Raw genomic sequence first — 27,826 nt, 5'->3', positions numbered from 1 at the left:
GGTGTCACCCACATGCTTAGTTGCTTCCTCTGTAAGGTCAATATCAAGCCCTTTTTCACGGTGCTGTGAGGTTTCTATGAGTCTCAGTAGCAGAATACATTCATTATCATTCTTGACTAAAAGTGTTCCACTTTACTATTCCTGATTATTACTATCGTTCCTCCATCAGTAACAAACATTGTTGCTGGTTTTTGTCTCCCTAAAAATATTCATGTTTTGAACATCATTACATTCAGTACAGATTAAATTTAGAATAAGCCACATACCATTTCTCAAAAAAACTGAAAAAAATGCGTTCTAAAATTAAAAAAAGGACAACTGTTTGGGTTGTTTGTTTTGTTTTTGTTTACCATAACTAGGGATGGATTTGAAGGTTAACAAAATGATCTGCTGAGAAATTGCTTTTCTGTTGGCATAAGTAAGAATCCACCCTACTGGACTAAGAGTCAAGTCTTAGTTGTTCACAGAATAACTGTCCAAATAGTGTAAATTCATGAGTGCAAGGCAGCCAAGGCCTGGTTGGTGTTAAACAATAATTACATAATCTGAATTGTAAAGAACAAGGGATCCTCAGGTGAGGACAAGACTGCAAGACTTGTTTTGAGCTGTGAATTCTGGATTGATTCATAAAACCTAAAGCCTATGAACAGAGTTGTGTATAGCTAATTAAGTCATATAGTCAGTGGAAAAAGGCTACGAAAAAGGCTACAGAAAAGTCTGATGTCACCATATCGCTTTTATCATGGATGTTTGCTAGCAGTCCATGTTGATTCACTTCATATTAATGAGTTCTCTAAAGCAGCACACAGATTTTTTCCAAATCAGCTGGTTTAGTTATTGGGGAATGCTTCCATCTTGCATATATACAGCTTTGTAAACATATATATGACACGAAGCCTCTTTGCTTCAGAGCCAGTGCAATAACTCTGTTAGCTGTGAGTGCACATATATGAACATGATGAAACCATGCAGTTTGAGTAATTCTGCATGCTTCTTTTTACTATTGACTTTAAATCAGCATTTGCACCAAAGTAAAGAAAGATAAGAATAAAAGAGGGTGGAATTTCATTTTAATTTGCTTTGCTGGTTGCTATTTTATAATTGAATTGCATTTTAAATTTCACATTCAACATGTTCAGACTGAGACACAAGTACTGATCTGCCTATTCCAAAGGAAATTTGAATTTTTATCTCATTATAGGTCTAAAATTCAGAATTCTTACCACACTAGACATTTTTACATCAGAAGCTCCCACTCTAATCTCTTTTCTGCTTCAGAATAATGCTGCCTATAGGAAATCTGTAATGTTTTTATATTACTGCAGTTTGTTCTCAGAAGGTCTGAGATCTTCTTGTTTAAAAAAACCAAAAAAGACATGTAAGAATTGTGCTTGTATAAACAATTAAAGCCAGAATCCTATATAAGGCCAAACATAAATGGTAATCGTCCTAACCTTTAAGGCTTTGCACATTATCTCTTGGGTGCAGAAATTTTGAAAGCCTAACTATACTACAAAAGTAGCTCTTATCTCTGGAAATTCTCCAGGGTTTTGGGCAAAATGTGAATGAGATCATATCAGCAGTATGGAAATATATGCCTTTAAGTGTTAAAGAACTTTGTGGGCTTTGTTTCAAAATAATGCAGTGTTGTCTCATTGCTTGTGTTTAAGTCTTGCACCAATTATTATAACTTTAAAAGTAGTCATCTTCCACATGAGAATGTAAAAGGAAGAGAAATAACAAGTGTACTGGTTCACTGCTGCAAGCCTATGCCAAAAGTGAACCTGGGCTGACAGTTAGGAGAGTGCTGAGCATTCATTACTTTTCTGGAAATAATTTGATGGTTTACTGCTGTCAGTCTGTTCCTTTGAGAAAGTAAACCATTCAGCTCATAAATCAAGGGCTGAAATTTATTTAGAATAGTAGTAACAAAGTCAGTCCCCCACCATGAAGTCACTTTTTGATGAGTCACCATCTAGTTCCAGAGACGTCATCCTACTATTCACAACAGGTAATTAAAGCAAACAGGAAAAGGGACCAGTAAGTGGAATACTCATTGTAAGAGTTTGTGTATATATTGAGTTTTTTTTAACTTATTTTGGAAGCTACTAAAGTATACAAACTAAGATTGCTAACCAAACTGCATTGATAGTGAGGTGCTAGAAGCACAACTGACTATCTGTTTTTTCAAATATTTTTTACTTCATTATTCCCCAGTTGCTGTGGCTCAAGATGATTTTGGTTCCTGAGACAGCTGATTTCCTGCATTTCTGCCATTCAAGCTGATAGAAAGCCGCAATAAAGTGCATTTATAACTGGCTGTTAGTGATGTAATACACAAAAAAGGCCAAATCTTTATAGATGCTAGGCACTCGGCCCTTCCAACACATCTGTATAGCCATTGCTAGTGTACAGCTTGCTTTGTTTCTTAGTTTATGACTTCTGTTCATATTATATTGTATTTTTTGAGCACCACCCTCCATGTAGGATGTTATTTCATGCACTCATTAGTTAACTCACAAATATTTTGAATAGTATTATCAACTACTATCAATTATTAAGTGAGACGAAAATAAGATTATAGACTGATAAATTCACATGCTTAGTTAGTATCAGAAAGTAGACATTTACAATGCAGGAAGCAAAGTCTACCACTGATAGTACCTCTCAGGATATCACATGATGCAGAAATCTGCAGCAGCTTTTTCACATGCAGTGCTTTAGTGCATACATAATCTTCAGAAGGAAGAAGAAAATTATGTGTGTCTTTGACAAAGCACTGAGTCTTCAACAAGGAATTCAGAGTATAGCTTATTTGGAAGCACCATGTGCATTTCAGCCTAGTAGATATTATTTGAAACAAGGGTTGTTCAGGGGGATTTTCAATAAATGCTAAAGTGCCTAGAAATGATGTTTTGAAGGATAGAAAATAAACAGAGACAAGTATTCACTGTAAGATTGGGATGCACAGTAAACTCAGCTCATTTTTGTTCATTGGTATTGTCATCAGTAGCAGTTACAGAGCTTGCATATCTGGTACAGAGCTTAAGGAAGAGCGTATCTTAGGACACACTCATGAGAAATTTTTTTACCTTGATCCTGGCCAACTGAATTTCAGCTACATCAGTGGAATGTTTTTTCTAGCAGAAGCAGAGGAGGAGGGTAAGGCTCATCTCCTGAGTTTTATGGCACAAAAAGCATGGTCAGAGCATTCTTTGAGAGCCAAGTCAGAATGATTCGATTCCACCAAGTAGGAGTAGTCCATTGTGCTAAAATCTATTATCACTACTCTGGAACCAAACTAGAATGATACTCTTCCATCCCGTATGAAGACAGGATTCCCCCTTCAAAACATTGCCAACAGAAGCATCTTAAACATCTCTTTTATCCTCTCTTGTCCTGCTGTTAATAGAGAAAGGGAGAAAATCAACACTGATTATGAACTAAACCAGAAGAAAGAGAAAATAGAAATGGCTTCAAATTATTACACCTCCCATTGTAGCCCTTTTCCTCCTTTTATCTATTGTGTTTTGACCTACTAACGGATGTTTTAAGAATATATTTTAATAGGTATGGTGATACTTTGTGAAGTGAGGCTTTCAACTTATGTCAGAAACAGACGTTTCTGAGGAAAAGAATCAAAAGAAATGGTCAGAGGTGAAAGGCTAGAAAAGCAATGAACTTTTTAAATTGACAGGTAGAATTGACAGAGAACTAAATCAGACCAGATTAAGTAGTCACAGGGCAGAGAAATTTCCTGATGACAAATGATTATACATCTACTTGCAGTAATACAGCCTTTTATTAGTGATTGATAACAAATGAATGCCTCTGCTCTGTAATCTTCCTCTGGCATTGAATTAATTTACCCCGAACTTCCCATCTGCACATGCAATGATACCTTTTCATTGCATACAACTTCACACCTGATACTTGGGAAAGGTTTATCCCTAATCACCTGTCTGTCTATTAGTGTTATCTTAACTTCTTAAATCTTAAAAAAAATAATCTGCATTACATTCTTTTTTCTATTTAACTTATTAAAATTATATTGATTACATGTTTATTGCATGGATTATTCACATTACATTAATTTTTACGTCATTTCTTTGAAATGTTTTAGTTTTCTGAAACTGTTTCAATGAACTTTTGGTTCCCAGTTTCTTAATCTTGGGCTTGACAAACACATTTATTGTGCATGCAGTTAACAACTAGAAATGGTGTCCTGCAGTTCCTGGTATTCCATAAGACTAAATGATTCATACAATTCAGAGGCTTGATCTTGCAATTTTACTCAATGATTTATTCCTGTTGACTTCAGTATAGCTATGTGCAGAATAGACTGACAGCCTCTGAAGCTAGAAAGACTTTTTCAAAAGAACGTTTGATTATTAGGAATTGTCAATTTTTTTAACCAAACTGTTCCCTAAGCTGAAACTTGTGGAAAAATACCTGTTTTGACAAAATTCACAGTATAAATTTTTAAGTTGTAAAATCACCAAAGCTTTCTATATTGGCATTTAGATGCTATTTCTTGGTTTGAAATTATTTTCACTTCTAGTATTTTATTTATATTTTTAAAGCTTGAAAATATGAATATCAACTTTGAAACATTTCTCATCAATTGTATCCAAACAAAATGTTTCAGCTTAACCAAACTGATGGTTTGGAGGTTACTCTTGCTTGAAAACTTAAAATATTTGTACTCTGTCTGAATTTGGAAGAGGAGACTTCAAATGTAAAATGCTTATATGACAGGAAAACATTTCCCTATGTATCTCTAGTGGTTAGTGGTCTCTCCAGAGGACCGTAAAGTACCAGTAATAAAATAACTAGTATTTTGAATACAGAAGTAATGACAAATCAGAATGAGTGGTGTGACTCTAATTAAGGGTGAGAGAAGCTGATTTGTAATTTAAACTGGGAATTCAGCAAGCTCTTTGATTGCAAGAACAGTTTTACTATTGTGCCCTTTTTTAATGAATGGATGAACAATTTGTGGGTTATGGACATTTTCCTTGGCAGATGTTCTTTATTTATCATTGTCAGATTTACTTGCTTGCTAAATAAAAATATAATCATTTATCATATGATTCGTATGAAAGCACTAATTATGATGAAACAGAAATGCCTTTATGGAAAGGGGGACAAAAAAGACAGGACTACTTTATATAATCCAATAATAGCTTTCTTACTGCATCTTTCACTTAAGGAAACTAAAACTATAGCTCCCTGAAGCTAGGAATTCTGTAATTTCTGTCTGATGGGGAAGTGTTCCACAGAACTGCATTTATAGATCAGGTGTTGCAGAAGTTTGTTCTTCAAGAAATTGTACTTCAGTCTTTTCTATTGTTCTATAATACTATTATTTCCTTTTACTATCATTGTTCCATCAATTAGTGCTTAGGAAAGAATCTGTCCCTGACTCTGTGGATGCTGTTATTTCTGTTTGAGTCGGGGAAAAGAGTCTATGTCAGCAGAATTGCCTCAAAAACTTTCATGTCTGTGCTTACCTTCCAGAATACAAGTCTGTTTACTTAAAATGCAATGATCCTTCAACTGTTCTCATTTTCTGGAATTAGTGTAAAAGATCTTCTGGTTGAGCAGGTATCTTGCAATGCTTTGAGATAAAACAGCACGCCTTATCTCTTAGGCCTGTAGACTGAAGGCTTGGATCAGGTTTTCTAGGCTAAGAATGGAAAGTTACTCGGGGCTGACTTCAGCTCCTATGTAGAGACAGCTGGAAAAGATCAGCCATTATCACTAGACAGGCCCCCACTGTTGCCTATGCCTAGGTGCTGCAGAGTTGGCATAAAAGATGTAGCTGAGTTTTGTTGTTTCTCATCCTATATTGTGGACATCACTATGTGAGCTGGCTAGCTAGATGAGTTAGCTGTGTAGCATTAGATCACAGAGTCACCTCTGATGATGTTCATGTACAGCTCAGTTATTTCCTTCTGCTCTGTGTATGTCTCTGCTATGGAACTTTAATATGGTTCAGAATTAGTTCTCAAATCTCTTGTTGCTTTCAGTATCTCATACATCAAAGGGTTTGTAAACTCTTGTGTTTTATCAGTGGTGGTTTTGCTCCAGGATCTGTTAATCATGTCACAGAGAATACCTGATGTCTCTGCTTACTCAACTCTTTCTGTGAAAGAGTCAGAGGTAAGCTTGTTAAATTTCATTTGGCTCTCCAAGTAGCTGCAGTATAAATTTGCATGTGTATAGGACATATTTGGTTGATCCAATAATTGAAGGTAGCATAAAATTTGTTTTGCTTAATCAAAAGGATGTCCACTCTTCTGAAAGTACTGACTATGGTCAGCTATGTATTGAACCAGATGCTGACGTGTTTGAAATGATAAACGGAGTACCATCCAGTAGAGAGAAATTGTGTCTGGTTTGCTACTGAGGTTTCACACCAGAATTACAATAGAAACTTGAGTGAAATGTCCCTAGCATATAACTAAAATACCAGAGATGGCTGTAAGGATAACTAGGCTGTTTGATTTTGTTCTCCTTACAATGCCAAAAAAAAAAAGAGGGGGGGTTAAACTCCTCTCTATTGCTCCATTCAATTGCTCTATTTCAATGTAGCATATTCCATTTCAAAACAGAGCTTTGGATATATGTAAGTCTGATTTTACATTCTTTATGAGACAAAAGTTTGAAAGATTAAATGTGTCCTGTCTAATTTTAAACTTCTAGTTAGGCTTTAAAATTATTTCTTTTCCCTCTGGCGTGCCACAGGGGGCACATGACTCCATAAAATCCTGTGTCTAGGTGCTTAGTTTAGCATTTAAATCCACATGCCAAGAGTTTAGACCTTCAAAGTTGCAAACTGTAAGCGATCAAGTCTTACATGATCAAAATAATCACTCTCTATGCAAAAATGTGCTCATCTGTTAATACACACTAATATTTTCTCTGCAAAGTAGACAAGCTGCAAAGAAAACGGTCTCATGCTATATATTCAGAGCTGGTTTACAGTTTTGGGGACTTGCTGTAGGGAAGATCTCTGTCAGATTAAAACAGTGTTGAACTCATGAGCCAAAAAAGTAATTTCTGATCTCTGCATGCCCTCTATATAGTCTCAACAGACAAATTCAACCCAGGGCAATTTGCTTTGCAATTTTTCTGAGCAGGAAGTCCTGAAGTACTTAGAGCATGACTAGATATGAATTAATCTACAACCGAGAATATTTACTTTAACTCTGTAACTTTGATTAAAAAGACCAAAGTATTTGTTCTACAAACTGATTCCAATGCAAGAAAGGATGGAATATATACCACATGCTTCATTTAATCATGAAAATGTTTCTGATAACTTCAGAGAGAGTAGTTATGTGCTTAAAATCATATGCCTGTTCCAATTTTGTTTCAAAGCTTGCACATGTAATACTTACCTTAGTTCCCTTTAAATTGCCAAACTGGTAAGAACACCAACTCTAACAGTCATCAGTATTAAGGTATTTGTAGTACTCAGACATCTGTTCAGATTTCAGACTGCAGAACTTCTTAGCTCATACTAAAATAATAACACTAACAATTACAGCCTCATTGTTCTTTGACAGAAACCCTTTGAAAATCTTGTCAGCAAGAACTCTTTTTATCTCAACAAAACCACAATGTACAGGTCCCCTGCTCTTAACCCCGGGATGCTTTAAGAAGAATCTACTCTTGTCGAATTGCAGTATTATTGACGAGTGAAAGCTTTTTTGTGCTTTGTAATGCTTTTGAAAGCAGCACAAACAATATTTGTCCATCTAGTATGAACCTTTTCCAACTGATCATTTCCATTATATCTCTTTAGACTTCTAGAATTTGTCTAATAGAGAATGCAAGATCATATCTATCTAAATCCAGAGTTCTGTTTGAAGTTGAACACCCAAAATTGAAATATAGAGGGCTTAAAATGTCTTTCAAAGCATGGTCTGGGCTTATCCAGGCTTCAGTTATAAAATAGAAACATACTTTCTAAGGAGAAAATATTAAGCCCTGCAGCACTTGCTAACAGCAATGCTGGGGCATTGCATTAGCATCAACAGACAAAGAAAAGAGAAACAGTCCATAGAGTAATAAAAGACCTCCTTTTCTAGTAGTCGTATTCTCTGTCCCAGCACAGCATCAGCTGGGCCTGATTGTCCTTTCTTTGTGATATCCTTAGTAATCATTGTCTTAGAGTGATTCATATAAGAATAGACTAAATGAGTGAATGAACTGTAGAGTTCACTTTTCTCACCATCAGAGGAGAAAAATACAGGTATATTCACTGCCACAAGCACCCATTTCCTTCACTCTTAAGTTACACTCCAACTAAGAAGTAGCTGATATAGCTTGGAACATACTCATTAGTATCAATACGAGATGAACATATCCGTGCCCTGTTTGTCCCAAAGATTCTTTGACTGCAACCTGTATTTTGTTTTCCTTCTTATTTCTACCTACTTACTTGAACTCTCTTTTTGCTTTTGTACTTCTGTTACTGCCCTTCAGGGTTTTTCTGCAAACCCTAAAGTACCTCTAGCTCTTACTTCCTTAGACAGCTCCATAGAACGAGTCCAAGACTTCAGGAGACAGCAGCTGTTCAAGCACAGGAACTATAATGTATGCTAGGATCAACCCTTTTATTTCTGATATTTCTTCAGTACTCTTCTTTCCCTTTTTGTTCTGCAAGCCAGTGCACACCATAATATTTGCCTTTGATTTCAACTAGAGCCTATTTGGATACTGAAGAGCTATAATGGCAGTCATGAGTTGGAAAAAGTTCTTACCATGGTCAGGTCAATTAAGGCTTACTCATACACTTGGGCGCTGACAACTATATGGGCAAATATTGTTTGTGCTACTTTAAAAAGCATTACAAAGCAAAAAAAAGCTTTCACTTGTCAATAATACTCCAATTGGACAAGAGTAGATTCTTCTTAAAGCATCCCGGGGTTAAGAGCAGGGGACCTGTTCATTGTGGTTTTGTTGAGATAAAAAGAGTTCTTGCTGACAAGATTTTCAAAGGGTTTCTGTCAAAGAACAATGAGGCTGTAATTGTTAGTGTTACTATTTTAGTATGAGCTAAGAAGTTCTGCAGTCTGAAATCTGAGCAGGTGCCTGAGTACTACATATGAAAAAGGTGCCATTAAACATTTGTAACGTTAATGTAGTATTAAACAATGCAAAATTATGCAACAATTAAACATTTGAAAAATTATTTTTGTGGAAAAATTTTGATTCTCTAATGTTTGTCTGTACATGCAGAAAAATCAGATGGTGTTATAAATTGAAAAATAAATTTAACATCAATTTTATGAGGCGAGAGTAATTCTTTTAAGGCAAAATGCTAACAGAAGAAAGAAATAGACATTTCCTATAGGCTCTGGTCCTACAGATGTTCAAATGGCTTTTTAACTACCGTGTGATAATCTTTACTCGGTGAAAAAATGCATAAATTCTTCTCATAGCTTTTGGAGAATTTTTACAGAGACCTTGTCTTCACATTTCTTTCATTTAAGTTTTATAGATGTCTTTTCCCCATGCCCTTTTTAACTGACTTTCTAAGCAGATGAAATTAAGTATGTTTGGCCTTGGTAACTAGAAGGACATTTATCTATGTAAGTCTGCCTGATTTGAAGGTATGTTTTGGCCCTCTTCCTAGCACATGAATTCAATCGTGTACTTTTTACTCTTTATTTTTTCATTCAGTTTGTGATCAAAATATGACAACATTATTGTAGATGTCAGTGAGACCCCAATCAGAAAATTCTCATTATTCTGAGCCTTCTTCCTACAGATACATGAACTGACTTCCTATAGTATTGCCAGCAATTAACGATTTGAATTGGGAAAGAAACAATTGCTGATGAGTTGTTCTTTCCCGGAAAGGTCAAATTTAATTCAACTGGCGAAAAACATTTACTTTGACCATGATAACTTGCTGTTTTCTACATTCTTAGGATGATTCCCCTTCCCCATATCCTCTGTTTTGGAATGTGAAAAGACAAACTCCAGCTCTAATTCTCAATAAAGATGTAGTTGGCATGCTGGGATTTTTGAAAGTCATAATTCATCCTTTTTCTTCAGGATGATTTTCCTTACAAGTTCTGTAACATAAGGTCTTATTTCTTCAATAGAGACAGTAGAGTCCCAGGCCTTTACTACTTTCCCATTGGGGTCCACCAGGTATTTCCAGAAGTTCCAGGTTGGTTCTTCTCCTGTAGAATCTACAGGCAAAAAAAAAGTGGAAACTTAGAAAAGAAAACCATGTTAGCCAATTCCTGACATTTGTTCATGTCAATTTGATGATTACCCTCTCAGAGGAAGAAGGAAATGTAAAATTAAGAGGGAGTTCAGACTGAATAATAAGATTAATTTTCTGACAGACAGGGAGCTTTAACTAGACAGTAGCCCCCTGGAGACTAATGGAAACATTCAAGCTTGAGAGAGACAGACAGACAGGAGAAAGCACTATAATCGGTGTTAAAGTGTGTGTGCATGTGTGTGTGTGTCTGTGCTACATAGATAAATCTGAAACATTTGAACATTGACAGGAAAATGGAAATTGGCATAACCATACAGCTGTACCAGGACTGATTATTTGCTTGCGTATCCAGAATTTTTCCTCCAAAAGCACCCAGTATCATGTGCTTCAGAAGAATATTTCAAGAAATGCTACATGAAGAAGTAACAAGCTAAATTGTTCCAGGAGGTTTCCTCCTAGTCCTCATCTACTACAGCTTTTCCCTCCATGAGCACATACTCATTTTACATGAGTCGCATTCTTATGCTTTACTATCCTGCTGCATGACTAACAAAATTTTCAGGATTTTCAATCAGACCAGAAGCCTTATCCCACTGATAACACAAGTACGGATGCTACAAACAAATTAGCATCCTTTTCCATTGATTATACATTGGGCAAAATCTCATAAGGAATCAGAAGATGTTTTAAAGTATCATCAAGGCACAGCCAGACCTACACTGTTGACTATCTTGTCATTATGCTGCATAAACATACTGCCTCCAGCAGCCTCCCTCTGCATGTGGACCAACAGGGAAATAGGAGTTCTGCAAGTTTCATGTGACATGTCTGCAGTAACAACCCCACTGGGCAAAACAGAAATGGAAGGATGTAAAGAGGATTAAAGGGAAGTTTGGCTAGCAGAAAGATCTTACAGACACTTGGAAGGAGGTGTGCTTGGAGTAGCCAAAAATACTACTACCAACACTCCTTTAAATTCAGTAGTATGTGGGAGAACACTGTGCTGCTGCAAAGCAGCAGCGATCTGGTCCTTGCAGAATGCATCTCAGGTGATGCTGTGTCATATTGGACTTTATTATTTGTCATTGCTGGAAGACATTTCCTTCACATTGGTTAAAGACTGACATTTTAGTTTAGCATTTAAATGGTATTTAGAGCATTCGTTCAGTGCAAGAAAAGTAGTGCCTCGATAGAGAATATCCTGCTTTACAGTGTATTTTGTCAGCTGTCTGCTAAGAAGCAGCAAAATCTCTTCAGGTCTCAGTGCTAGCTACAATGCAGATTAGAACTGGAGGAACTGTACAGTATGGCTATTCCAATGCTTGGCAAGGAACGAGGAGGGGAGTATTCAAGGACATGTCTTAGTGCCTGGTTTCACTTTTTGATTGTTGAAGTAAATTATGTAGGCGCTTTGCTTCCACTTATTCTACAGCTCTTGAGATGAATCTTATAAATCCAACCTGCAGCAGTCATGTCACTGGAGAAGCATTTATGAGACTGCAAAGTGGAAAAAAGAAGATCAGGTGTTGTATGCATACAGGAGAACATTTCAAGACCTGTATTCCATGTAGAGGTTTATTAGACTAGCTTTTATAGGGCATCTATTATCGTAGTGTGTTCATCCCTGGAGATCTTTTTAGAAGGTCAAAGCTGTCAGGGGTGACATAGAGAGAAATGCTGCTTTGTGCAGGAGGATGGACTACATGACTTCTGACCTCTTTGAGCCTGACAATTCTGCGCTATGATTCTGTGAACACAGTCATAGATACCTTTTTTTCTGTCAGATGGTATTTTGTGTCAGAGGAATTCTACACTGGGGATACAACCCTCCAATGTTCCGGATTACTCACCAATTAAGTACTTGAAGGCAGGAATTGCACCGGCTCCGCTGACTGCAATTTTGCTGAACATAGGAAAGGAGGCACCATAAGTCTTTCGTGCAAAACTCTCAATCTCTTTGTTGGTGTCTGGTTCTTGCTGCCCAAACTGATTGCATGGGAATGCCAGCACATTGAAATGATATGGGCCAAGGTCTCTCTGTAACTGTTGTAAGGCCTTGTAGTGGCTGTCTGTATACCCACACTCACTCGCAACGTTGACAACTAGCGACACCTGAAGAATAAGAGAGATTTAAAAATGTGCTGCATATGTCAGTTTTCCAACAGGTAGGCTGGGATGCAGATTATTTTCAAAAAATGACAAAGTCTAGAGAACTGTGACTGAACACTTATGTTTGAAACTATATCGAGTTCTGTTCACAATAGGAAGATTTAATATTTATGTATTCCCATTTGGCAACCATGAAGATAATCAATAAACTGCTAATCTTCATTCTCAGTTTACAGAGAATCTGTGTTCCTCTGTTCTGCCTTTTCAATGGTTTCTAAGAAATGACTGTCCAGCTAAGGTATACCGAGTTGCATGAAAGAAACTTGCAAATTGATGTATTTTTGGTAGTTCATTTATCTGTAGTGAAACATCTGTTCTGCAGCATTTTTCCTTGTACAGAATTTAGTACTCATACAGAACTGGCTGATCCATTTATCATTGCTAGCACAGATGTCTTGATCTGGAAGTTAATAGAAGCAATTACAGGATTTGTGGTTGGTCTATACAGAATGTACTGTAAAATTTCCCACCACGTCTAGAGTAGGTCTACTTGGTTGTGACAAAATTACAACAGATTTTGCATGAAAGTTTACTCCCTCATTTAGAGATTCCTAGCAGTGAACACTGTGCCTACTATCCTTTAAAGAGTTATTCCTGTAGCTGATCATCTTTGATGTTGTGTGCATTGTGTCATTCAGACATTGCCACCAAGCATGTATCTGCCTGTGCAGATCCAGCAGAGAGGAAGATGCCAAACACAGATGAACACTACAGGAGAATAAAGGCATGTGTAAGGAGAATACATGGTGGAACAGATTCTACCAAGAATTTGTTGGGGAAATTAAGCGACCTAACCCTGAGCTGACATGTTACACAGTTTCTCAAGGCCATGAAGAGCTTTCCACTGGTTTTTGAGATACTTTATCCTTAAATATCTTCTAGAGTTTATTTTTAGACTTACTTACTCTAACAAATTTTGTAAGTGTGAGTTGCCACTCGTTCTACATAAATTGAGCCCGTTCTAATGTTTTCCTGAGAATGGATTAAAGCTGAATGTCATAGATCCTTTAGATACAATATGATTTTATTAATAAAAATAGCAATGTGCACTTTATAATGATGTTTCTTTTACATGTAACTACATTCTATTCCTTTTTCCAGACCAATTCATAAGAGTCATAAGGCAATATAAATACTATAATACTAAAAACGTTTCTACCAACCTAGATTAAAATCAGGCACAGTGCAGAAAAAGCATTATCATTTGGGAACCAAAATTCTACCCAGTTTACACTGAAACCAGTGGGTTTCTACAGATTATACATCAGCCCAGAAGCTGGTCCTTCATTCTCAAATTGCAAAAAAAGTTTTAATTCCATCAAAGTAGCCAACACATTCACCAGTACAACAACAGTAGCTATTCACACTGGATCTTTCTACAAGGGTTTGGAAGTTTCGTAGAAGCTGGCATGTTGATTTCTTTATTGTCAGTGTGAGACAGCAGTATTGAAGGACCCAGTGCAGCAAGAGGCATACCTGACACTTGGACACATTAATTGACCTGATCAGATTACACAGCAAGTAGCTGCAGGGAAAGAAAAGGAAGTAAAAAATCCTGACTCCAGGTCTCATACTCTTGTGTCTGTGACCACTGCATTTGCTCAATTTAAATTTTGGATTCTAATGTTATTATTGTTCCATATTCCTATGTGGATGTTTTTATATAAAATTATATGGGAAATACGAATAGAGTGCATCAAATAAATTATAATATATGAAAAATAGATGACTATGTGTGTATAGTGTTTTTAAGACCAGAAAACAAACTGGCATATAAAAGCCCACAATCTGGGTAAGGTATGGGATAATAAGATGAAATCCGCAGAAGGGGTAGAAATGAGTAAAGAAAAAGCTAAGGGGATGTTGGTGTTTATCATTTCTTAGGCTCAACACTTCCTTTGTGTATTTTGTACCATCTATAGGTATATGGCTATATTTAAGGTGATTTTGGAGCGGCATTGTTTTCCCTGGAAGACAGGTAATCTTATAAAGCAGAAGTTGATGTAATCTTCTTTGTGGTGTAGTGTGTTAACAGAATACTATCTAAGCTATCCCTGTACACTTGCATATGAAATATGATCTGGAGCCATCTAGCTAAGTTCCAAAGCATCACAGTCATTCAGACTACATTTATAAGGTCTACCTGAAATTTAAAATTTAGTCTTCTAAAATATCCAAAGGTATGGTGTATAATTAGATATTTTTTTTCAGAGAAGAGGTAATAATTTTATGATGCATTCCTGTTGCAGACTGTCGGCATTTCAAATAGAACTTCTATATTGGATGTAAAAAATAACCCTTGGCAGTTCTGTTCTTTTGAAATAATTTGTATTTACCAAGCATAGTGATGACTGCAGTTTAGTATGATTGAAGTAAAGATAAAATGTAACACTAAGAGTTGAAGTCACATGTTCTTTCATATGAAATTCTAGAGGCTTTTTTAAACATAGTTTAAGACTCAGCATTCTCATGATGCAGAAGTATTCATATACCTTATTGTGTTCAAATCTATTGGTACTTTATCCCAAATAAAATGGTAATGTACGAGTTTATTGTTGGAGGTTTGGGGGAAATAAGGTTGTGTAGGTATTGTGTTCATATTATAACAGATATGAAAGATGACTTGCCAAAGAAAACAATCAAGCTTTTATAACTTTTACTTGATTTTGAAGTTAGGAGGGCTTGAAAGAATTCACTCAAAAAGAAACAACAATTTTAATTCACAGCTGTTTAAAACCAGTGATTACTCAGCGTGGTGGTGAAAGGCAGGAAAGCTCACACTGCAAATGGTGCAAACTTCCAAACATTCTCCCACGAAATAGGAGGAAACTACACGCAGCATTTCTTAGAATGGCAGACGCATTCTTCTTCTCTTTTTTCCTTAGAAAAATGCATTCTGTTACTGAACTCCATAATTTAATAGTGCAAACATCCGACAAGTATAACTAACACATATAATAAAAAACTTTCAGGATTTATTAGTCTTTCATAAGGAATGTTTCAAATGATTGTTTAAAAATCTTTACCAAGTTATCTTTCAAGTGTCTGGTACCAGAAGTGATTAAATGTGGTGATTTTTTTTTTTTGTCTGTAATTTATTTTTAATAAATAACAGTCACTCTTTTTGTTCTCATGAAGAGGCTGTACTTTGACTTTTTACAACTATTAACGGTTTAAATTAAATTCAGTATGCCTCTTGATTGACTTTAGGCTCTGAGAGTGCAAGTCAAGTACACCATCTAGTGTGCAGTGCAAACAATTCATCCTGGACCTTACAAAAATTATTTCATTTAAGCTGAATTCTGTATTAGCCGTTGTCTGACCTCTTAATACTATCCTTTCCTTCCCTTTGCTTAGAAAACCCATGCATTCTAGTAGTGAACTCATTTATTTAACATTCAAAAAATATTTCTTGGCTTACTTTATGTTTACACCGGTGTACCTCCTTGAGGAAAACATCCTTGGAGAGATTTATGAATCTGCTATCAGCTTCAAGTAACCCTTTGTGGATCTTTTAGCAGAGACAATAGATACTTAGGTTTTTAGATCTGGAGATTCTTAACTGGCTCCATCTGACTGATGGAAGAACCATCCACAAGTGTCAGATTACACTGACTCACAGAGCTGTTACCTTCATGGAAAAAAAGAGCAATACTCTGTACAGTAATTAAGTAGCTATACTCTGTATTTATACACATTCAGTAATACTATGTTCTCGGATTGTAGAGAGCTGTGATGCAAAGTGCCTAGCATTACTTTCAATAGTAAAATAATACTTTATGTTATTATAGTGCCAAATGCTTTTACATTATTATAGTACCTTTGGTTCAAGATTTCCAAAGCACTGCACTAACACTGCTTAATTACACCTCAGCACACCATACTTAGCTGTGTGGTAGGTAGGTCGGCAGGCAGGTAGGTAGGTACTATTATATCTAGATAGGTATAAACGCAGCAAGGAACAGTTGATGCTTGGGAGTTCTGACTCCCAAATAGATACTATTTTTGGTAAGAATACTGCCTCTTACAGCATATCTGATAGAGATCATAAAATAAAATACAAGCTTTCTTGAATTAGATAGGTAGATAGATTAGACAGATAGAAAACTAATCTTATTTGGATCCTGTTGATTCTTTTCCAGCCATGCTTCACTGCCCTTCATTTTTAATGTAGATGGGTCAATGTCAGTATGGTAGCCTGGAAAAATCATGGGAGGATGGCCTTCTTGCGCAACACAGTAGAACAGCTTTTTGATCTATTTCGCTTGTGGTACTCCTTCTTTCAGTTGTAATAGTCCTCCCTTTCTCTGCTTTCAAGTAGATGTAATATGATACCTGATTTTTTAGCATGTATGCCAAACTTTCAGTATTCTAGCAATATAATTTCTTATGCCCCCATAAAAAGGGAGTACTCCCTCACATGTTTTTGGCATTTTTATTAAAGTGGATGATAGGTTATGTCTGTGCACATTTATTTCAGAAAAAAATTAAAAATCTGTTCCCTAATTTTTTTCACTGGTAGTACATTTCTTATTTACTGTATAACAGAGGGTACTTGTGATTTGTATCAAGATGCACTTGCATGGAAATTGAATTAATATCAATCAGTCTTATTTTTTTCTTACTAAGAAAAATTGTTTCAATGATCTGAATACACAGTAATTTATATTAATAATGAGTTATTGAAGAAAGATCCTGCAAGTCATGAATTGCACTGATTGTTTATACTTAGCATGGCTCTTCTGTTTTTAGAATTAGCAGACTTTATTTCTTTTTTTTTATACTCTGGAAGCTTTTGGATTTTTTCAATTCCCAGTTAGTTTCTTGACTACCAATTAAGTAGTTATTTAACTAAATCAGTTGAGTGACTCAATTGAACAAAATGTCTTCTCTACATCTGCCAGAAAGCTTAAGGCTGTTAAAAGCTGGTTTAGCAATTAGCAGACTATTGTTCCAGGGGCTAACACTTTAAAACACCAGCAGCACATACGTAGTACTTATATATTATTTGTTTTAATAGCTTTAAAATATTGTGCTAAATCTACATCTTAATGTTACTTATCTAACTGCAGATTTAAGCAGGTTGACTTTAAGAAGCAAATGGGAGTTTAATTAACCTTTGTCTACCTTGATACTGAGTTCTGACAACATAATGACAGAAATGGATGTTTTATTGCTATAATTTTCTTCAAAATTGTGCACATGCATTATCAAACAGCAGCTAGCCTGAACTTTAATAGGCTCTCTGAATGCAAATCCTTTTATTCCATACAGAAGCTGGTCATCACTTTTTTGCAATAAACTATTCCGTATGGCCTAGCAGAGATCAAGGAGTACCATTCACCGATGACGTTACCTTTTCCAAGGTACAGCTCTAGAGCTCTCCCTTATGAAACCAGTCACGCCTCAAGGATGGCCTGGCATCAGAGCACCATTGGACATACAGACACACACCCCTAGTGTTCATGAAATTCCGGATCAGGCTCTGCAGCTTGTTCCGGAGGGGATAGGGGATGAGCACCCACAGCTCTCTGCAGGGTGGCTGTAAGGAATTCCTCTGAGTTCCCCCTTTACTCCTTTCCATGTGGATTCTGGCCCTGAGGAAGAGAAGCTACAAGGGGTATTTGCTTATTCAGACAGACCTGCAGAGAAACATGCCCCAGTACCAGGATTTATTGACAGAGCCTTTGGAAGGAACTCCTAAAAAAAAGCAAATATTGCTTAATATTAAATAGGTTCCATGGTTCTTCCAATACAGATATTTGAGTGTGTGCACTGGACCAGTTCTGCTCTACCTGAATTGTGAACAGAGGAGGAGGAGGACTTTGACCAGGTAAGATTCAGACCTCTCATTCGATCCAAATCTACCAGTATCCCTTTCTACTGTGCTCAGGAAAATGTACATCTCCTCCCGTGGGCCTTCCCTGCCTTCCTGCCGATGTTCTAGTGACCTGCTGCTGTGGACTAGTGAGCTCAGACACCTCAGTGAAGTACCTGAGGAGAGGGAAAAGGAAGGTGGAAACAGAAAGCTGGAGACTAAGGATGAAAGTGAGAAGTGGTGCCTGCTTTTCTGGGCAGCAGCTAAGCTGTTGGACTGCCTGGTTCTATCACAGAAGATGTGTCACTTGAGTGCTAAGGGTGGCAGTTGTGGGCTTTATGTTGATTTTAGCTTCTGTAATTTGTGAATGTGGCTATGAGAGCATATAGTATTATGCACTCCATGTGCTAACTTCCCTTTTCACTCTTCCAAAGGTGCTGACCACCTTTCCTAGGTGGTCAAACCACTAACAAAAAAAATCAGGTTACATTCAAGGAAATAGTTCTTAAAATGGGAAGGAAAGCTCTGCCTAGAACTCCTTTATATAATATGTAATGAAATTTAAAAGACATCATAAAAGTATATGCGTGTCTATATGCCCTTCTTCATATTGCTCTGTCACACTAAAAAGTGACAAGGGAAGTAGCATGATGTTGCTACAATTTCACTATACACTGATATTAAAATAATTACTTTATCATGTCTCTTGCTTTTTTACTAATTATGGTGAAATCTGTTAACTCCATTAGCCACTGATTAAATCTCTCTTTTTTTTTAATGCAGAACATTAAGAAGGAATGGGATTTAGGCAAAAATAATTTACTACAAGTCATGCAGTTAAAACGCAGACACAAGCTCCAAAAGCAAGTTATACAAGGGTACAAAGTTCCCGAGCTTCAAATTTGATAGCCACAACGCAGTGCAATTCATCCTGCCGAACGAAAGGCGGGCAGGCATTCCCCGCCTGCCACGTCTACAGGCAGCAGCCTGCACAAGGAAAGGACGCGCACACACACAGAGGTTAGTCTGCAAACGTTTTATTTAAAGAGCGCAAAGACCTACCGAGCGGTATCAAAGGAAGCATGCAGGCAACGCTCCAGATCAGTTAAAGAAGAGTCGTAAACCCAAACCTATCTGCATGCGTGCACCAAGTTAATGTACAATCTCTCCACCCCCACTTGGTTTTTGCAGACATGCAAGGAGTGGCTGTTTAGTGAGTCTGGGCGAGAGCTGCCCGTCTCCGTGCGGACTTACCGAGCCCCTGTATTTCTCCAGAGAGACTAGTTTGCCCCTGATGTTTACAACTTTGAAAGTGTAAAAATCAGGCTCTTTCTGCTGCGTAGCGGAAAATGCTAAGAGCAGGAGTGCTGCAATTGCAAGGAGCATGGCTAGAGGGATGAGGAGAACTTTGGGGAAGGAAGAGGAAGGCTGGTGCTCCACACTGCCCTCAGGATCTAGCATGCTGCACCGCCGTGCTGCAGAGACACTTGCCACGATAGGAAAGCGCTGCCGCAAAGAAAGGACTGCTGCAAACGGAGCTTTTGCAACAGTCTGGCTTCTGCAAAGGGTTAGAAGCTGTGTCCGTAACCAGACCTCAGGTAGATGTATTTATGGAGCATTCAGCTGCTCTAAAATGGAGTGTTTCATGGTGGTAGTGGTGTATTAAGTAAGGCCATTTATGGGTACAAGACGAATCAAAGTGCTAGTTGGCTCAAGAATAGTAATCCTGTATGTGTCTGTGGGATACCAGTCAGATTTAGCGACCTGCTTTAACTATGTCCTAGGAAAATAAGGGATAGAGTTATTGTGATTTTTGATGGATTTGCAGGTGCCTTTTTTTTAGTATACTAACTATAGCGTCTAGTAACTTCAGTGTAATGTCAGAGGATACCAGTGGCTTGGTTGCTAGGGGTTACTGATGCAAGTGCTCAGAACAAGAGTCACAGCGTACAGTCAGCAAAAACAGAATTACAAACATGCCGTGCACAGTATCATGTGAAATGCAGCACCATTAGCCAGGCCTTCAGGAAATTCGTCTCTGCATGCACCTGGCTGGTGAGAAGTGAGTGGCCAGACCGCTAGTCTTCACTGTGTGATCTGGGAGAAACCACATTACCAAAGGGTTTTTAAGCAAGAAAGAGGCATTAAGCATCAGGAACTGAAGTTGGTACCAAAGCTTTCAGATATGCAGAGCCAAACCACTGCTTCAGTGCACTGATGCCATTCTTGGGTTGTCTGCAAGAAAAAATAGCCATTTGTACAATTTGCTACTACGCCTGCTGGAAGAAAAGAGTTTGTGTATATAAAGTAACAACAATAGAATGCATTTGATGGTCATTGATTTCTTCTTGGACCGAGAAACTGGTTCTCCATGCCTATGATTCTGATAATTCTTGGCAAAGAAAAGCAAAATGTAGTGATTTACAGAAAAGAATTAAGTAGCAAATCCAAGGCATATTGGAAATCTGTCTTTTGAAGAGCAAATTACATTTTGTAATCTTTGTGATTCATTATTTTTTAAACTGAGTTTTGGTAGATCTTTGATACCTTGATTAAATTTGGTTAGGTAATTCAAACATAAGTGGCATTACTGTAAGTGAAGAAGCCATGTATAACTAGTTGAAAAAATGTAATTATAGTTTTTAAACATTTCAGATTTTTCATGTTTTTATGTATTTCAGCTTAAGGAGACATCCAGCATCATGCAATAGTGCAACATGCTACAAAAATATTTGGATGGAAAATCTTCTACCATGCTGTCTATGGGGAAGATACACTGTCCTAAGAATCTAAAGTTCTCATCTTCACAGATAAGTGCTATCCTTCTGTATACTTTCCTGGCTGTAGTATTGACCAAGAACCTTTCCTTTAGATGACAGTCAAATATGATTTCCTCATTTTATAAATAAATTATTTAAGAAGCTTTAGAGTTTCTTCAGACACAGCTGGAGACAGAGAATAGGGTTTTAATATAGTGTATAAATTTAAATAAATTTTTAAAACCTAGTAAATCCTAAAAATAATTAAAAAAAATCATTCCAACGATGAAAATAATTCAACATAAGCATTTTTTTGGCCAGAAAATTAAAAAGAAATCTACAATACACTTTTATGTTTTTTGAGGCATAAAGTTATAATAGTTTGGGTATGGGACTAAAAATGAGGCATCATACTGCCACATGAGACAAGCAAGGTTTTGCTCTGGAAAGGGACTTTATAAAATCTGCTTCCTACAGCTTTATGATTATTGTCTCTGATTTCTAGATAAAATTTAGTGGCTTTCAGAATTAAATTTTCTCCTACAAACTGAGCCCAGAATCTGAAATTTTTTGATCACTGGCACTGAATTGGGAATTTTTTAAATAATGGCCAGCTGGCGGTAGAATTCAGCTTCCTCTTTTCCTGCCATGTTTCTATATTGCTCCCTGCGATAAAACATTCTTTAACATTGGCAAAGAAGGAAGAATTGTTTCTGAATACACACAGAGAAGAGACTATGTCAAAGACTGTTGGGTTTTCAATGATTCAAGTTTGCAGAGCCAAACTGCACTAGCATCTCATATTAAAGTCTATCCAACTATTTAAACTAAATCTGATATATCCTAACAAATTTCATCTTGCAGGAAAAATGCCAGTCAGGTTTGCAAACAGGTGTGTGTTTGCTCGCTAGCATGTCTAAATGTTCATCTAGGAGGACTGTATCCAGTAGCAAGTATAATTTAGTTACTTTTGCAATTTACTCTTTGGCCTACTAAACCTAATGAAAATCTTTGTCAAATAGGACTGGACTGAAGCCACCAGCCAGCTAACCTCAGCTGTCCCCAAACAGCATTGCAGCACTGCAATTCCTGTCGCTGCTGACCTGGACTGGATCAGCCCATGTTCCGAAAGGTGAAAGCTCTGTGCTACATCCCATTAGCAATACCCTGAGCTACCCAATCCTCATTTCGTAAAACGTGAACTTCAAGTGAACCACAAAAAAGCAGATTAGCTCTAAGGATCTCACTGACTTCACAATACATTCAGAAGTATGTCTTGCCAGTATTTGTAGAATCCAGTATTACAGATTTTGCAACTTTTGTTTACCTACGTAGGCTCTCTGAGGTAGTGTTTCCAGCACTAGTATTCAGATTATGTTTAATACTTTCCTTTGAACCCCTTTAGTAGTTCAACAATAATCTTTTACGCGCTCTGTTTTTCTGGGAAGGCCTCCTTAGCCTGGGCTAGGAAGTGCCAGCAACATGACGTTTCACTGCCAAGAAGGGGTAGTACTGTTCTGGATCACAGAAAGATTTGCCTTACACAAGCACTTGCCAATGTCTTTAGGTCACCCTCCAGCACTGCCAAGAGCCAGGCGGGCCGGCTCTTCTCCCCCGAGACCTGTGAAACTGCCAGCAGACACGCTGGCCAAGATGCTGTCCCTAGCTGCTGCCGGGGCCAGCTTCATAGCCAAGGTCAGGGAGCCGGGAGCCATTTCCCCTCAGCGTCCCTGTTTACCACAGGCTGCTTTGTGTGGAGCACACCTGCCCTTCCCCACCCAACGGCCGCCTCGGGAGCGGGGGGGGGGGGGGAAGCCCCGAGCAAGGGTGGAACAAGGCCCAAGCTGCAGCGTGGGGCAGACCCTCCAGGCAACCCCTAACCCTGCTCCACAGGGCCTGGGGCCTAGAGTGCGTGAGGAGAAGCCTGGGATGAAAAACGGGGAAAAAAATTAGGGTGGCTGGGGGGTGGGATTAAGGAAAAACCTGAGCTGCTTAATTCCCAGGTCCCCGTTTTCGGCTGTGGCGCTGGGGGAGGCAGGCCCTGAGGGCCGGGGGAGATGAGAAGGGAGGCGCAGAGGGAGCTCCCCCGGCGGCCGGGGCCGATCCGGGCAGGGCAGAGCCGGGCCGGGCACAGCCAGCCAGCCGTCCGTCCGCCCGCCGCCCCGCGCCGCCCGCCCTCGAGGCTCTCCCTCCCGCCCTCGCCCCACAATGCATCGCGCGGCGCGCTTGACATGGCGGCCGGGCCGGACTGAGCCGCTGGCGTCGGGGCCTCCAGCAGCTGGAGCCGGGCATGGCGGGGGCGCAGCCCCGGCACCCCTAGCGCCGCAGCCAGGTACCGGGCTCCCGGGGCCGGGGAGGGGGGCTCCGCCCAGCATCACGGGCCTCCCCCGAGGGGTGGGGGTGGCTGGGCGCGCTCCGCTCGCTCTCTCTCTCTCCCCCCGAGCGGGGCGGGGGAGAGGCGGGCTCGGGGGGGGGGGGGGCTTGTCCGCGCCGGCGCCCCCCGCCTCAGCCCTCGGCGCCCCAGCTCCGCCCTGCCCCGGCCCTCCTGCCCGCGCCCCGCCTCGGCGGCCCGTCGCGGCCTCCCGACCCCGCGCCCGGGCAAGGTGGCCGCGCTGGGGCTGCCCCTCACACCCGGCCGGGGACGCCGGTCACGGCCCGGGGGGGTTGCGGGGGGGGGGGGGGGGGGGCAAGGTCAGCGGGGAAGCGGGGCCGGCCTCACGGCCCGCATCCAGGCGGGCGGGCGGGCGGGCGGCCGTCCTGAGGACAGCGCCCGGCTGCGCGCCCGCCCGCCGGGGTCTGCCAGGCTGGAGCTGGGTGCGTGCAGCTTGTTGTTCTCACCCCCAGTGGAATTAAATACTCGGGGGGGGACGACACCATTGGAGTGGGTGAGGCCCCCCCCCGGGGAAATGCCCCCGTGTCCCGGGCCGTCCTCTCGAGCTGTGCCCCCCACCGCTGCTTCTTGCCGAAGCTAGAGGGTCTTTCTGTGGGTTATGATGTGCCTGAAATGACACACAGGCATCCCTTCGCCTACGTGTTTGTGCTCTTTTGTTGGCTTATCTTGTATACAAACAGAGCTGAACGACTTTTCTGCTTTTGCAATATGTTGCAATTTGCCAGCTGGCTGAATGTGTCATATTACCTGAGGCCTTCTTGCTTTTAAGGTTGTTTCTGGGTATATCAAAGGAGGACGAGCTTGTAACATGCAGAGAAACAATATAATCAGGTATAGGCTAAGGTAGGGATTAGTACATTAAAAAGATTGTTGTACGCAAGTACGGATCTAATAATTTTTATTTACATTCATGCCACCTCCACGTCACTTGGCTTCCTGAGCACTGTGCCCTGGATTTGAGAGTCATGGCATTTGCTTGAAAATAGAGGATATGCATTGTTTCTGTTTTTGTTTGACTTGTGCTCCCAGTTTCAGTAGGTGCTTTTTGGATAGTCTGACCCCAGATAGTTGTGACATAATTATTTCCTTGACAAGAAAAGTAAACCAGCCATGGAAGTATGAGTTAATTACAGTATCTGGCAGAAGATGCTATATTAGGAGTGAGAGGTCTCCTTTACAAGCATCAGTTTTGCAGTGAGCTTTTGTAATAATTTTTCTACTTAACTTTAGTAAAAATACCTTCATAAAATTAATTTTGGGATGAAATTACCATTTCCCAGAACATATGTATTGGGATATGTTCCCAGAAGATACATACAGAGGGATCAGAAAGTTCCTTCTCTGTCCTGTTCTTGCACAGAAAACAGCTGGGACTTTCTCTCATACCTCAACTCGCAGAAGAAAAGAAAATGCCGAATGCTGTGAGGCACCTGCACGGTGTGGGGCATTTACCTGGTTCTTTCTCTGAAGGGAATTGCTGCTACGGGGAGAAAGAGAAAAGGGAGCAGGATTTCCCTGTGTCCTACTTGAAAGCGAGATATCCCTGGGGAGCTCCTCTTAAATGTCTTGTGGATCTGCTTGTCAGAGTAATGGTTTTGGATTGTGTATTCATATTGATACCATAAGGCAGTTCAAAATTTTGCCCAGCTGAGAGTATATCCTGTTTTCTAGTCATAATGCTTGCTTTTGAAATTTTACAAAGCATTTCTACTAAATTAACTTTATTTTTGTCCCTATCTTAATGAAATAATGTAATACTGGCACTGACTTGTACTGAGAACTCATAGAAAGGAGGATCCTGCAATTTCCTTAGGGGATTAATTTGCAGAATAGAAGCAATCCAGGGAAAGTCAACATTTCTGAAGCTTTTGGCACATTGAGACTAAATTGTGTATTGTTTGATGAATTGTTTAATTGTACATCAATGATAGATCAGTAACTCTTTTAACTTAGAAGTACTAAAAACATTACCTAAATTTAGTAACAATGCATATGAATCTAATTTTTACTTTTTTTTTTTTTTTTACGGGAGATGCATGCATACATGTGTATGTACTCATACTGTATCCTTGGTTCATAATTTTGGTTCTAACATTTTAGCAAATCTTTGGAAAAAACCAATTTACAAGATGCTCTTAGATTTTATTTTTTATTTCTGTTGATGTATGAAATAATATTTCCAGCAAAAAGGAACTTTCAGATTTTAGTTTTTGGTGTCAGCAAAGCTTGACTTGGGAGTCTGAAATCAGTTTTGTGTTACAAACTGTTGTGGCTTAGTCTATGTGCCAACTATATGGATGTATTCTTGACAGCTTTTCTAAAGTAGTGATTTTCAGCATATTTCAGTAGTGAAAGTAGGGATACTGGTAGAAGATCCATTTGGTTTAGCTGTAGTTTGTGAACTAGTTTGTGACTGGTATGAAGTGGTTAAAGGCTGTCCCTTCTTCAAGGATTAGAGTTTGGGTGAAGGGATCACTATTGCTTAAATACAAGATCCAGGTAAACTTCTATGCCACAAATACATACTGCTGTATTTTTCTTTAGCGTAAGTGCCAAGTTTAAATGGAGATTTAAGAATAAGATGGCTAAATTGAGTTTAAATGCATAGCTGCCATTTAAGCCAGTTTCATCATCAGTTCAGGCCTCTGGAAGCTAGTTTAGCCTCTGAAAGGCTTTAAACCTGTGCAGTGCTGTACTGTGTTTTTCCAGCCTCCTCACCTCTGTTGGTACAAATGTTGTGTTTGTTTGTTTTTTAAAGTTAGAGCTACCTTGGATCAGTTTCCTGATCTGGTTACAGGACGTATCTTACAGCATACAGCGACATTTGAGGCAGGTGGTACCCCTCTACTGGCTTCAGTGCTTGCTTAAGTTGATTGTGAAATGTTTAAAGGACTATTACAGTAAAACCTAGGATCAGAACTAAAACGTACTAAAGCATTAAGAATCTTCATATGAAATGCAGAGGTAAAGGAAGCCATTGTAACTTAGTTACACAGCTGGTGTGACAGAGAGAGGATGGCTTTCTGGAGTTTGGAGCAGGAGTCATCAGTGGTAGTAGGTTCAGAAAGTGGTAGTAGGTTCAGAAAGTGGTAGTTCTTGGCATTTGGTGACATGCCTCATTCTCACCTTCTCAGTGAGTCATACCATGTTGTAGAAAAGACAGCGGGTGTCAATGCAAAGAGAATAATCTGTAACAAGCACATCTTTACGGATCTCCTATCCAGCATATTTTGCTCATTTCATAATTTAATTGTAAGATATTTGCAGCTACATATGTTACTAAGTTTTGTATCAAGGAAAGCCTTTCCTGTTCCTCTAGTTGCTCAGTGGTACTTTTGTAATTCAGATATAATCCTGTTACAGTTATACATAATTGTTTATGTAATGATCACTCATAGAAGTTTTCAATCTTCCACACTGTAAATACAACATCAGAGCTTCCTACTGAGTTATTTATCTTCACTAAGGCCAGAGTGCTAGTTTTGTTGCATCCCTGTTTTGTGTGTTAAATTTTGTGTGCACTGCACTGGCTTCCTTCCAGATAGATCTTGGTAGTGCTATACTTACTAGACTAAATTCTATAGCCTGTAGTAACAGGAAGATCTGAAACACTGTATGGCACTTATGTTTGTTACTAAGAATACTGATGGGTTTATTGCTGATGGAGCCTGAGGCGCTTTAATGGCCAGTAATCTCTGGTAGTTTTAGTTTTAAGTAATGTGGAAAAACATCAAGGATTGATAATAGTTTGTACTAAGTTATGTCTAGTTCATCATAAAGCAAACATAAATGTGTGATAACTTTTTTTTTTAACTATTGGCATAGAACATGAGAGAAGCTTGAATGATTTGGTGAAGCTCTCAGTCACAAAAATGGGCCTAAGGCTGTAAACAGTCCAGAAAAGAGACACCTCCCCAGCACATTAGGGCTGTCCGAAGACATTACCTGTGCTGCAATCTGAGCAGAGTGCAGAAGACAACCTTTCCTTTTGTTCCTGTCTGTGGCTGTAACCTTTGTTTGCTGAATTTCCTTTTATTTATGTCGAGGAAGTTCAGCTGGGCTATATTGGTAATCAGGCGGGGGGGGGGGGGGGACTGAGGTTAATCACACCACTTACTGTGGGAAGGCTGGCTGGAGAGATTTGAGCTTAAGGGAAAATGATAATAGGACAGATAAAAGCAGGTCTCAGATAAAATACAGGTCCCTCTATCTCAAAGGAGGGAGTGCTTTATAGAAAGAGGGTGATAACAATTATGTTTGTAGTACTTACGCTGTTTATATTTAATCTAATACTCCCTAAGGAAACAAAACTTATGAGACTGTTCTCTTTCCCTTTAGTTGCTCTTCTACATTCTTGTTGCTTTTGGACATTTCAGCCAGTTGGGACCAAATCTTAGAACGTATTTGAAGTAATGTCAAAAGATTGTTGAGTTTCT

The 27,826-nt window shown here is 39.1% G+C and overlaps 2 protein-coding genes across 6 annotated transcripts in view; one reads left to right on the top strand and one right to left on the bottom strand.

The window, feature by feature from the left end:
• Positions 1 to 3,783: 3,783 nt before the first annotated feature.
• GPX7 (glutathione peroxidase 7) lies at positions 3,784 to 19,749 on the bottom strand. Its single transcript, XM_030034226.2, has 3 exons — positions 19,494 to 19,749; positions 12,103 to 12,364; positions 3,784 to 10,214 (listed from the first exon to the last, which is right to left on the bottom strand). Exons 1-3 carry the CDS (start codon positions 19,698 to 19,700, stop codon positions 10,051 to 10,053), a joined length of 633 nt encoding a protein of 210 aa, XP_029890086.1. The 5' UTR covers positions 19,701 to 19,749; the 3' UTR covers positions 3,784 to 10,050.
• Positions 19,750 to 21,327: 1,578 nt separating this feature from the next.
• Positions 21,328 to 27,826, top strand: part of TUT4 (terminal uridylyl transferase 4) — a 51,134-nt gene continuing 44,635 nt past the window's right edge. For 3 of the 5 annotated variants that reach the window (XM_030034218.2, XM_041128167.1, XM_030034217.2), the window contains exon 1: positions 21,328 to 22,130. In XM_030034218.2, the coding sequence (XP_029890078.2) occupies positions 22,119 to 22,130 (12 nt within the window). In that variant the 5' untranslated portion in view covers positions 21,328 to 22,118. Of the gene's footprint in view, positions 22,131 to 23,218; positions 23,331 to 27,826 lie in introns of those variants that run through there. The other 2 variants (XM_030034216.2, XM_030034215.2) reach the window with 1 other exon arrangement.

This window comes from Aquila chrysaetos, chromosome 12 (assembly GCF_900496995.4).
Source record: "Aquila chrysaetos chrysaetos chromosome 12, bAquChr1.4, whole genome shotgun sequence".
Lineage (NCBI taxonomy): Eukaryota > Metazoa > Chordata > Aves > Accipitriformes > Accipitridae > Aquila > Aquila chrysaetos.
The sequence above is the reverse complement of the archived record's forward strand: the minus strand, read 5'-3'. Positions and strand labels throughout refer to the sequence as shown.